Source organism: Fukomys damarensis, unplaced genomic scaffold (assembly GCF_012274545.1).
Source record: "Fukomys damarensis isolate Sample0158 unplaced genomic scaffold, DMR_v1.0_HiC HiC_scaffold_4, whole genome shotgun sequence".
Taxonomy (NCBI): domain Eukaryota; kingdom Metazoa; phylum Chordata; class Mammalia; order Rodentia; family Bathyergidae; genus Fukomys; species Fukomys damarensis.
In genome coordinates, this window is record NW_022900916.1 from 26,356,515 (window position 1) to 26,369,836 (window position 13,322).

Below are 13,322 nucleotides of genomic sequence, written 5' to 3' on the forward strand. Positions count from 1 at the left end.
TTTTTTTTTTTTTTTTTTTTAAGTAGCATCCTAGATTCTGTCACAGAATAATGAACAGTGAGGTTCAAAAATGAATGCAATTTTTTAAATGTTTTGTTGAACTCTGTTATAGCCAAAATAGATGTGAAAACTTTGACAGGGCAGTATTTTTTAATCCCCTCCCACCAGTTCATGTTGATATATCTTTCCTCTGGACACAGATACATGGACTTTTTAGCCTTTGGTCTTTGAAGTGATTGTAGAAGAAAGAAAAATGCTTGTTGCAATCTAAAAATCAAAGTTGGGTCCAGGGATTTGCCTTGTAAGTGCAAGGTCCCAAGTTCAATCCCTGATACAAAATAAAAATAAAAATCAAAGGTAAACAAGCTGTTTTAACTTTTTGATGAAAAGGTTTAAAAATAATAAAAAGTAAGTTAATAATAAATTATATTACTAGTTCCTCTATAAAATAAATAGTACTGTTGCCCTTATGATAATCTTCCTGCAGTATAATTATAACTTTTTCAAAAACTGTCCCTGTTAAGTCTTTTTACATATTTCCATGTTATCCAAAACAAAAATTATTCAAATGTTCAATCTGTAAGATTGAAAACTCCTGTGAAATTTTTTCCTGTATATACAAAGAAATATTTACTGTTTTGAGAAATTATTTCATTATAGGTAAAATAAAAGTTCAGAGGTAAAGATTTAGGACCTCATATTAGCTTTAATATCTTTTAAGTGCTGTCATTTAATTTTTCCCACTTAAATAAATTTTTTGCCCACTTCCATTTTTCAGCAAGGAAACCCTAACCATGTATGTATTCCTCTGTCCTAACCTAAGCAATTCAATGGCTTTCCAAAACTACACCCTCAAAAAATTTTAGAGTTAGGGAAGATTGAAATACAGGATCAAGATCATAAGGCCTCTCTGCTTAGCTGGCAAAAAAAAGAAAGAGAAAAGCTGAGTAGGTGATACAAGGAGCTGACCTGCACACAGCCTGGCCCTCTACCTGCAATAAGAAAGCAAGTGGACCCACGAGTCTGACAACAGATAGAGGTGTGGCTGTGAATATAAGCAAGAAGCCTCTTCCCAAATGAAACTAGTTTCCATGATTCCATCCTTCATACTTAAGGAATTGTTAATCCATTTACTTCTGATGTCTCCAGAAAATAATAGGATAAAACTCCCTTTGCCTCTTGTCTTAACCCCTAAGTCTGTGAACCCAAAAGCACTTCTGCTTGTTTTCCTATAAACTCTGTGATTTTTTTTCCATACATCTCAATAACTATGTAGATAAGTCAATTCATATTACACATTTTTGAAGTTGGTTCTTTCAGAAAATCAGACAGGCTTTGCATATTCTTTTCCAATTTGTGTATAATTTTTGTGTACAGGAGCCACAACAACATATAGCTTTATGTCCTTTCCACCCCCACACACATATAATAAGCATTTTCACAAGGCTGTGTCATTTTTAATAGAAATGATAAAAGTGTTATTTTTTAATTCCTTGTTTTAATTTCCTTGAAGAAAGGGACTAAGCAGATGATGCTGAGGTAAAGCAGAACATGTGCTGCGTAATATGCTTCTCTCCCTCCAGTACTTACTGCTCCTCATCCCCAGTGGCTTCAGGTCCCTGACAGATGGAAGATTGTGTCACTGGATTCAGAAGTCCTGGGCAGACAGTCCAAGTCTTTTATAATAGAAGGATGTCAAAACAGTGAAAAGCAAAATATATACAGTTCAAAATTTCCTTTGATAGAAAAAATGCATAAGAACAACATATTGTTCTAGACATAGAATCAGTATGTTTATCACAGCATGGCAAGGTCAAATTATAAGATAGACCTTCAAGGAGGGGATATTGCTACTAGATTTTTTTGTGTAATTTTGTTTTGTGGAACAATACATCATCTCTAGTAGCAGTTCTTTTTTCATTCACCAAATAATGTAGATTCTGTGAAGAGAAACTGCCTTGCCATGGCATTCACAATTTAAAATGAATTTTTGGGTTAAAATGTAAGACTCCTCTGTTTTTGTATAACAAAATAGAAAATGTAAGAAAAATGATAAATGGATTCATTATTCTGCAGGAAAAAAAAAAGGTCTGAGTGTACAACTGCTTAGAATCTCACCTCTCTCCCCACCCCCAGCTCTTCAGATACTAGATTCTACCTTGGATACCTGGTGTTCACCATTTACCAGCATGTGAAGGCCTCTGATATAAAAAAAAAAAAAAACATGTGGAGCGCCTAGTGGCATTCATAGTGCAGAAAATCAACACTATTAAAACTGTTTTGTAGTTCATTTCATTGATCAACTTTTAAGGTACATCACACCTAAGTCCCAAAATAGTATTTTAATTCTAAAAACACCCAGCCTTGGCCAGTTATGTGTACTTCTATTTGATGAATGACATTACTAATGTTCTTTACCCAGAGCACAGAGTCCATTCAGAGTAATATAAAGAATTAGAGGGAAGACATGAGGATCCTTCAGTACAGTAGCTTTTACAGATGAATGCTCTTGTTCTAGGTTAATGTCAGCTGCAACAAACAAGCGCTGAACAATCCCAAACCTTTCTGTATCTTTCAGAGGGACCAAAGTTGGGTCTTCAAGATCACATATGCCATCATCAGATAAAACACGAAGCTGAAATGACATATTTAAACAGACTTACTTTAAAATATAGAAAATCCACATAGTTAGACAGCAATATTAGGAAATTATGGGAAAAAACCCTTAACTTTTACATTCCCCAGTGGAACAGGAAAACCTTTACGATAAACAAGATGTATTTAATCCAGGGCAGGACTTCAGGACTGATTTTATGTGCCTAGAGTCCTCTGTCTGAATCCTCACTCTGAACTGTTAAATCCAGTAGATTGGAAAGCTCCTAAAACACCTTTATCATAGACGAATAATACAGTTTATTGAGGGTCTTTGTTTTTTAAATTGAGACATTTGTGGTATATTGTGGAAATTCAGTACTTGTGTACAATGTCAATCTAATCATTTCCATCTCTTCAAATATTAGTCATTTTTATATGTTGGGAATTCTGTATTCTTCTAGTGGCTAGAATGGTCATTTTAACATTGATTCTTCCCATCTGTGAGCAGGGGATATCTTTTTCTTTTCTGTCCCCTCTAGTTTCTTTTCTTAGACTCTTACATATTTCAGGATCTTTCACTTCCGTCGTTAAATGTATTCCTAAATATTTTTTGTAGCTATTGTGAATGGGACAGTTTCTCAATTAGTTCATTAGTGTATTAAAATGGTACTGTTTTTTGTATGTTGATTTTGTACTCTGAAATGTTACTGAATTTGAGTTGTAGCACCTTTTTGATGGAGTATTTCTACTTAGAAAATCATATCATCTGCAAACATGGATAATTTAACTTGTTTCTTTCTACTCAGGATGCCTCTTAATTCTTTATCTTACCTCACTGCCCTAAGACTTAGAGTATTATTAAAAAATTAAAGTAGCAGGGGATTTAGCTCAGTGCTTCCACCACCTGCCTTGCAAGCGCAAGGTTCTGAAACTCAGTATCTGAAGGGGGGGGCACAGAAAGGGAGAGAGGAGGGAGAGGGGGATGTGCAGAGGGAGGGGGAGAAGAGGAAAGGAAAGAAAAGAAAAAAAGGGGGCTGAAACTAGCTATCTTGTTTCTTACCTACTTTTAGGAAATACTTTCAGCTTTTCCCTATTCACTATATTACCTGTGGGCTCTTCAAATATAACCTGTAGTATTTGTGGTATGTTTCTTCTACACCTAATTTGTTGCGTTTTTATCATGGATGTTGACCCTTAATCAGTAATTTATCTGCATATGTACTGTTGTATCATGTTTATTGATTTGCATATGCTGAAACCTCCGGAATAAATTCTACTTTGTCACTTTATTTAATTCCACTTTGTCAGTTTACGATCTTTATGTGCTGTTGAATTGTTTGGTTATATTTACAGTTTTTATCTCTTTGTTCATAAGTATGGGTTTCTATTGTTAATACTGTAGTTCTGATATCAAAGTAATAGTGACTTTGATGTCAAGTTCAGAATTTCTTCCATTTTGATTTTTTGTTTTTGTTTTGGAATAGTGTAAGAACAACTGGAATTGCTTTATTTTGTAGAATTCCTCAGTAATGCCATGAGGTCTTGGACTTTTTTAATTGGGATATTTTTACTACTACAATCTTATGACTCATTTGGGGGGCTGTTTAGATAATATACTTGGCTTCCTTTTGGTAGATTGTAGTCAGAAATTTATCTATTCCTTCTGAGTTTTCCAATTTTTGTGGTTTTCTGTGTTTATTTTCTTTTGCAGTACCAGGATTGAACCCAAGGCCTTCTGCATTTCTAATTCATTAATACATAATTATTCATTAGTTTATGATCTACTGTATTTCTGTGTTATTAGCTGTAATGTCCCCCTTTTCCTCTGATTTTGACTCTTTTTCCCTTGTTAATATAGCTAAACTTTTCTCAGATTTGTTAAAAAAATTGTTTCACTGATTTTGGGGTATTTTTGTTTTTATTTCTGTGCTGATGTCTGTCTCCATCTACTAATGTGGAGTTTGGTTTGTTCTTGCTTCCTAAGTCCTTGAGCACTTAGTTGTTTCACATTTTACAATTTTTAAATGTACTTTTTAAAAGATATTTCTCAGTACTACTTTTGTTGTACCCCACAGACTTTGATATTTGTATTGTCATTTTCCTGTTTCCAGAAATTTTAATTTTTCAATTACCCATTAGTCACTTAAGTAGCATATACTCAATTTTCATGTATTTGTATATATTCCGTTCTTGTTGATTTATAGTTGTATTCCATTGTGGTCTGCGAAGATACATTATTTCAATTTTTTAAATTTCTTGAGACTTAATTGGTAGCCTAAAATATCACTCCTGGAGAGTGTTCTATGTGCTGATATGTATTCTGCTGCTGTTAGATCAAAATTCTGTAAATATCTGTTCCATATGCTCTATAATATGGTTCAACTTAGGAGTTTTTAAGTTTCTATGTAAGTGTTGAAGTCCATACCTGTTACTGTCAGTCTCTCCCCTCCCCCATTTAGATCTAGTAATATTGTTTATATATTTGAATTGGTCCCATGTTGGATGTATACTGAGAATTGTGATATCTTCTTACTGAATTGGTTCTTTTATAAATATAATGACCTTTGACTTAAAATCTGCTTTTTCTGAGTATAGCTACTCCTGCTTGCTTTTGGTTTCCAACTGCGCAATATACCTTTTTAGTTGGTGTTTTTACCAATGAAGTGAGTTTCTTATAGGCTGCATATAATTGGATCTTGTTCATTTATTCATTCAGCTAGTCTATTTACTGGTGAATGTAATCCATTTACAGTCAAGGTTATTATAATGGGTATAAGCTTCCTCCTGTACTTATGTTATGTGTTCTACCTCTCATTTATTTGGTAGTTTTCTGTCACACCAAGGTTTGTCTTTTCTTTCACATGTCTTCTAGTGAGTTTTATATATGTGTTTAAGGTGGAAGTTAGCCTTTCATTTCTAGTATAGAATTTCCTTAAGTATTTCTAGGAAGGCTGGTGTAGTAACAATGAATTCCCTCAGTTTCTTATCTGTGAAATACTTTTATTTCTTACGTTTTGATAATTTTTCTGGGTATAGTATTCTTGGTTGGCAGGGTTTTTCGCCAGTATTTTGAATGTATTATCCCATTCTCTTCTGGCCTTTAAGGTTTCTGCTGAGAAATCTGCTATAAGTCCAATGGACATTCCTTATATTCAATTGATGCTTTCCCTTGCCATTTATAGGACTGTCTTGTACTTTTGACATTTTTACTGTAATATGCTTTGGCAATGGTTTATTTTGTTTGTTGGGGTTTTTGAACTTCTTGTATGTATAAATCCATATCTCTTTGAAGATTTGGGGAGTTTGGGGCATTATTTTATGAGATAGATTTTTGATGCCTTTTCTTTTGTTTTCCAGAATTCTCGTATTGCAAACATTTGTTCATTTAATGGTGTCCCATAGTCTTAAGAGGCTTGATTTTTTTAAAAAAATTTTTTGGACTGGGTTAAAAGACTTGTCCTCCAGTTTAGAAGTTTACTCTACTTGTTTGGTCTAGTCTTTTTTGTCATCTCTCCATTATATTTTTCATTGCTTGAAACTTTTAGTTTTAGGATTTCTGACTGGTTCTCTTTCATGAATTTCTCAGTCTGAATTATTTTTCTCATTTCTCTGCATTGTTTATCTGTATTATCTTGCACTTCACTGAGGTTCCTTTGGATTATTTTAAATGTGTTTCAAGTATTTCCTTCAAAATGAGATCTGTTTCTGGAGAATATTGTTCTTTCAAAGTCTCATGTTTCTTTGCGTCCTTAGATTAGGATTGATGCCTACACACATGGTGCAAAATTTACCTCACCTCCTACAATTTAATGAAGGACTTTTTGTAGGAAAAAATTTTTCATTTACACAGGATATAGGATATCAGTTGAAGAGGTGTTTTGGTTATAGGGGAAGTTCAGCATAGTTTCTGATTTCCTTATCTTTGATTTAATGTCTGCAGTTTCCCTTGGTGGTCTGTACTGTAGCAATTCATGAAAGTAGCTGTAGGACTTTTCAGTGGATGCAGGCTTCCAAAGCTGAGCATCTTTGGCTTCACAGAGTTGAGCTCTGAAAACACGTTTGTGGTGACAGCTGCCAGTCTCAGTGGTATGGGATATGGAAAGGACTGTCCTTCATGGCAAACACAACTGATGGCAAGGATGGTAGTAGCATCAGCAGCCATGGTCCTCAAACCACAGGATGGAACCATGCACCAGTGTCATGGGTTTTGCATAGGAGATGCTGGAGTCTAGGGCACTGATAATGTGGATTCAAGGTTTTGGAACACAAAGGGGACCTTTCCTTGGTCTTACAGGGAAATTGCAGTTGGTGCTGGGTCTTACAGCACTATTAGTTGCTTTTGTGGAACCCAGATACCTTCCCAGTCCCGTGAGAAAAAGAAAGTCCCAAGCTTTTACTACTGGCGGTTGTGGCCTGAAAGGGAAGACTCAACATTCCATAGGTTTTTGAGGTAACATTTGGGATTGTGGCAGTGGTGTATCCACACTCCTAGATGTGCAGGATTTGTTGAGCACAAATGGTGCTTGGACCTAAGGATCGTAGTCCTGGACCTGAAGCCCGTGATGAGAATGTTCCTATTAGGACAAGTACTAGTCAGCCCAAGGCTGTGGCATCAGTAACCACTGTCCTGAAGCTTCTGGAACAGTGATGGGACTACCCCCTTGGTTCTCAGGGCAAGCTTGAGTGGTGCTGAGGCTTGTTGCACTAGCAGCGGCAGTCCTGAGGTTGGGAGTTGTTAAGCAGACTACTGGTTCTCACAAGTTGACACAGATATTGATAAGGATTGCAGCCCCTGGTAGCCTTGTTCTTGGAGCTTTAGGACTCAACTGGAAGCTTTCCCGTCTCCTGACAGGAACAGGTGAAGGTACAATTTTGCAACAGTGGAGAAAACTCAACATGTAAACCACATGCACATACATGTGTAACTCGGGCTTCTGGCACAGCAGCCACTATTTCTGAAACTGCAGTAAATTGAAGTTGTCTTCTACCTATGGAGGTGCAGACATCCCTTATGCTAAGATGGCATATAGCAGTGGCTAGTATAGTAGTTTGGGTTTGGTGGTGCAACTTTGGAATAGTGGTTTCACATTTAGACCAGCCAGCCCCCTAAATTGTATTTAAAGCTTATAAGGACTGTGGAGTTCTGCAGTCAGGCCTGCTGCTACAATCAGGGTTGATCGCATTTTGTAGCTGACCTTTTCTCATGGTGTTGAGTTCCCTGCCTGGCTTGGGGAGCTAGGCTGAGATTGTGAATTGCTTTGTTTTCTCCAGATTATCTTACTGGCTTTCAGGACTGTTTAGAGCTTATATCACTACTTTGCTAATTTCCAGAGTCCTCCTTCATCTGCTCTCCTTGTAACACAAATCCCCTTTAGTTCCTGATTCTTCTGTGGCAGTTTCAAGCAGGCACCTCTATCATGCTGTCATCTGGTTTTTTATTTAAATGGGGATATGAGAATTTCGTATATATTTTCAGGAACCCCTCAAAGGTAGGTATCATTTGTTTAATTATGCTTCCTTCCCAAGAACAGTTGCTCTTACTATTCCTTCTACCTGGAATACTTTTCTGTCTAAATTTATCAGTTGCAGTGCCTCATCAGAGAGCCTTTACTAAGTCCTCTCCATCTATCCACCCCAAACCCATATCCCAGCCACTATTACATTATTTCACTGTCTTACAAAACTTACTATATCTGAAATTTTCCCTTTACAATCTCCATTTAGTCTACTTCCCCTGACTAAACACTCAGCTGCTGTTGAAAGCAAGGACCTTGTCTAAGGTGGTCACCATCTAACCTACTTAAAACAGACACTGGTTGTACTGCAGGAAAGCTAACTCTGCCTGGAGGCTATTTTGGATATTGTTCTAATTCTCAAAATATATTTGAAATATTTAAGCTGCTTTTAAGATCTTGATCTGTGTAACACATTTTTAAAGTACAAAATTTTAAAATCAAGTAGGTATATAAAATAGGTATGAATTTTAATAAGGAAATCCAAAAGGATTCCAGAAATGCTCTACTTAAAGGAATATGTGTCTTGTTCAGGTTACAGAAGAGCAGTACTCAACAAAATGTTTAAGTACGTATGTGTTTATTATCAAAATCAGCCTCATGAATCTATCTATACCTTGTAGATTGTGCAAACACAACATAGGCTTCATGTGACCACTTGGATCACATGGCAAACTATGCATTATGCTTTGCTTTAAAGTAGATTAGACCTGAGGTTTTAAGTATATGAGCATCACAGCCTTCACATTGGGCACCATATCCTTAGTGCCTGGTGGATATACAAGTGCTGAGCAGCATGCAGCCTCTTATTCTAAACATCTGTAGCCCCTTTTACCCATGGGTGAGTCTTAAAGCAACCCAAAAGGTGGTGGGATAAAGTTAACATTCTCTGTTGATTCTAATTTACCTTCTTAACCAGTTCTTGGGAAATATGTTAATCCCATAAATCTTCAGAAAACCTCCCTAAAAGTTACTCTGATCACAAGACACATTTTTGTGCCCTATAAGAAGCACATGGATACATTTTGAGGATATACTCCTAAGTGAAATAGTCACACATGTGTAAATACCAAATAGTTTCTCTGGTGTGAAAAACTATAATAGTACACAAGATCCTAATGAGATAATTAACAGTGTGAAATAGGAAGAAAAGAGGTGTAGGGAAAGTGGGAAGGGTAGGGGAAAAGGAATAAGGGAAAAGAAAAAAATATGAGAAAATGAAAAATAGAAATGAAGTGTTTGTAAATGGGGAGGGGAGAAGGGGGTGAAGGGAAGGCAGGAAAAGGGAAAAAATGAGAACTAAGACCTGTCATGTAAAGGTACAAGATCCCAATAATGAATGTAACTGTACTGTATACCTAAAATGTACCAGTAAACTCAATAAAAAGGAAAAAAAAAAAAAAGAAGAAGCACACGATACTCAGATTCCTTAGAAGGCAGGAGCATTCCTTAGAAGGCAGGAGCCTGGCTGCTTTAAAACAAAACAAAACAAAAAACTAATGGAAATCTTGAAAGATTATATGAAGCTATCCAGGAAGATCTTTTTTAGAAAATGATTCTGTTTCCCAAGAGAAACAAATGGCTCTGTGGGTGGGTAGTTTAGTACATAAGCAGAATGCCTTCCATTCTGGGACTCCTGAGTGTTTTCTATCAGGTACTCTGAGAACACCATCAGAGAACAACTTGGGAGCAATACAAAGGTAAGGACCTGCAAACCATGCTCAAGGAAGATGACAATCAAGCATGAATGGGGAGGAATTACCACACAGTGGCCTGGGTAGGATTTTCTTTTGTACATACTTCTGAATGTCGTTAAGTCTGTAAGTACTTGGGAAGGGCTAACTTGGTAAGTACTAAGCTCTCAGTTGCTGGAAAAGGGTAAAGAGCTTTCATTTTGCTCATCATTACACCAATGAGGATCTAATGGTACAGTTTCCATAACCAAACTATGCCACCAGCCTTTAACCTCAACTGGCCCAGTATATACATGCTGGCATATTTTCAGGTAGTTCAGTTTTTGCCATCAGTGTGTAAGAATACAGTGTTCTCTGGGCAAGTAAAAATCTAGACTGCTCCTTGGAATAGTGCCATGCTGTCTAGTCTTCTGATGTTTACTGTGCAAAGGCAACATCTCACTATACCCATAACTTCCTAACACAATTCAGGTGGTCTGTGCAATAACTGTTTCCCTGATCTGAGAACAGCTCTGGGCTATAGTCCTTTGGACCAACAAACCAGGCTGGCATTGGCCAGACCCTTAAAGGAATGGGTCAAGTATGCTCTGTTCTCCTCCTGGCTGAGCAACATCTACAGAAGCTGAATCAGAGTAGCTCCCCCATCAGGGTGGTTATAAGGCAGCTTTATTTCTAGTTCCTTCTATAAATGGCCCAGCCTGTAACTATAAAGGAAAAGCTTAACCTTGATTCTCTGGGGCTCACTCATCAGTACCTAACTCTTGCTCTTACAATTTTTTCAGGGGGACTAAGCTAATGATATTTCTAAATGATGGTGAAAGAAGCTGACTGTGTCTCCCTAAGGCAAAGCAGTCCTGAATACCTCCTCTGAATATGAATCTGATGAAAAGTTGCATCAAGCCAATCTAACCACAGAACTTACCCTGCGAATATAGCATCAGACCTGTTCTTGCAAAGCAGCACCAAGATGTGGCCATAGTCCCAAACAATGAAAAAAGCTGCAATTTGGAGTCTTAAAGGTGGCAGTCCTGGCTCTGCTGGCCAGTTCACTAAATATTTCCCTTTGGGTCTCAATCTTCAAGAATTGTGTAGGGTTAATGACATCAGCTGCTTAACCTATCCTGTAGAGCTGTTGTGGATGAGAAAACTAGAGATGGGTGTTTTTGTCAGCTGTTAAGAGTCTACCTCTCTTTCCCCCATCCCTGTCCACCCTAAGATCCCAACTGGAAGGTTCCTTACCAAGTGGTACAGTGTAGGAATAATCTGGAGTTTACAGCAAATGCCCAGCAGAGCTGCAGCATTATCTGGCATTTCTGTAAGAGGAAAAACAAATTCACAGTCAACATCAAAAAAAATTTCATAGGGCCAGGGATTTAGCTCAGAGGTTCTGGCACTTGCCTCACAAGCACAAGGACCCGAGTTTGATCCCAGGTACCAAAAAAAAACAAAAGTTCATAGGAAACACAAGCAGCGCATGGATGCTACATTTCAATATTTTGCCACCAGCTAGGCAAAGAAAGTGCTTGGTAATTAATTGTTAAATACATGAATGAATGATATTGGCAGCAAAGACCTTTTTGAAAACAGATGTAGGAATCCATTCACCAAAAGATATTCCTTGACATCTGCCAACCAGGAAGAATGGCAAGACTACAGAAAAAATCTGCATGGAAAAGTAGAAAGCCTCTGTGACCTGGTAACAGAAGAGAGGGGTTCAAGACCCTCTACATAATAGTGTTGTGATGTTGGGTATGCCTCCGTTTCCTCATTTGACAGGTCATTATTTTTGTTTGGTTTTGGCATATAGCAGAGCACTGAATAAAGTACAAAGGGCTCGCCTTATATCACCAATTGTTTTCAAGAGGAAGGTTCTTTGAGGCCTGATTGAGCAGTGATATACCACACGACATAGAGCGAGCTGCACCAGCAGGGTCCTGCCAAACCCTAGAGAAAGGAAATCCAGCCCAATAATTTCAAAATGGATATTAAATACCTCCCAAACTAAAATAAGTGTAGATCCTAAAAGGACCCAAATACCTTGGGGGCAATCTTTAAGCTGAAAAGGTAAGTCACTTGCTGAGACACCCAACTGATACATAGCTTATGAACTCTCACTCTGACGTATTTAGAAAAAGTAGAATGTCACTGAGGCTGTGACTCAATGAGGACAATACAACATGGCTTGTTCCCAAGGATGAAGTCTGCTCAGATGAAGGGACAGGACCCAAAGGATAATCCTGCCAGAGTGCTCTTAACACTACCTTCACATATGGTATAGGCATTTGCTACTCAGAAGATCCTCAGCGTCCCATGCTTTCTCAAGGAGACCTTAGCCCAAACCAGGAAGACAAGGTTGGGTATCTATGTGACCTGCTGGGGAAGACGTGATACCTGGCCAAGCCACTGCAACAGCCATTTCACGTGTCTTGTTTTCTTTCCCTTGCTTTTCAGGGGGCTCCTAGTCCTCATTATCAGTATCCCCATCCCTTATTCCCAGAAATACTTTAGTTCTATATTACTCATTTAACACTATTTTGAGCATGGAAGTGGATGCCAGGGGCACAACACACTGCAGAGCTTACTGCCTATTTTTACTACTCATGGCCTGGACTAAACTGTTCTCCCACCTCCACACATAGCAGTGCCTGCAACATAGTATAAGCTGTTCAGTGTTTCTTGAGTGGAAGTGAATTACTTTGCTTTTATATATATAAGTAAGTGCATTTTACAAATGTCTAAGGAGTTCAGAGCTTGTAACCTGATTATGTTTAGAGGAAATTTCCAGAAGACAAGTCAGATCAGGGACTCATTGCTTAAAAAGAAGCATAAGTACTATATAAACCCAATATATGGTATTAGGACCCAAGAGGAACCCATTTGCTGTTCTAGCACTTTCTCCAGATTCTTAGGAGGAAAAGGTCAATTCAGAAGTGCCAGGATAAAAACAAAAGAGCTGTTGCTGGGCATGGTGGTGAATGTGTGTAATCCCAGTACTCAGTAGGATGAGGCAGGAACATTGCCATGAGTTCAAGGCTAGCCCGGGCTACATAGTGAAACTGTCTCACAAAACAAACAAAAAAAAACGAAACAACTTGATCTCTGCTGTGACTGACACTTTAATGTGATCAGAAAGATAAAGAGCAGCACTATTTCAGAAGTTGGCTACAGAGACTACCTACTGAACCAAAACTTAACACCTCAGCCTCCAGATCAGAAAAAAGTAAGTCAATCTTGGATTATGTGTCAACTCATAGCAGTTACCAGTATGCAAAGTTCCAGGAAAATGGAAGCTATGTCTAGGCTCTGAAGGGTATGTGCTAAATACTTGATATCACTGTAGATACACGTGCTACATATTGGGCAGCCTATAGGGAGAAATTTAACAGGTAGTGTGAAGTGTTACAAAATGTAATAGAATATGTGAAGAAAAGGCTTCAGTAAGTTGAATTCTGGCCTGTGGATTAGCCCTTTAGCAGAATACTTGTCCTCAAAGTTTCTTTTTTTTTTTTTTTTTTTTTTT

General features: G+C 37.7%; 1 protein-coding gene across 7 annotated transcripts in view; it reads right to left on the minus strand.

The window, feature by feature from the left end:
* Positions 1-6: 6 nt before the first annotated feature.
* Gsdme (gasdermin E) overlaps positions 7-13,322 on the minus strand; it is a 69,055-nt gene continuing 55,739 nt past the window's right edge. For 5 of the 7 annotated variants that reach the window (XM_033757314.1, XM_033757316.1, XM_033757312.1 and 2 more), the window contains 2 exons: positions 11,042-11,115; positions 7-2,635 (listed from right to left, as the gene is read on the minus strand). In XM_033757314.1, coding sequence (XP_033613205.1) covers positions 2,405-2,635; positions 11,042-11,115 — 305 coding nt within the window. In that variant the 3' untranslated portion in view covers positions 7-2,404. Of the gene's footprint in view, positions 2,636-10,861; positions 10,950-11,041; positions 11,116-13,322 lie in introns of those variants that run through there. The other 2 variants (XM_019208049.2, XM_010628227.2) reach the window with 2 other exon arrangements.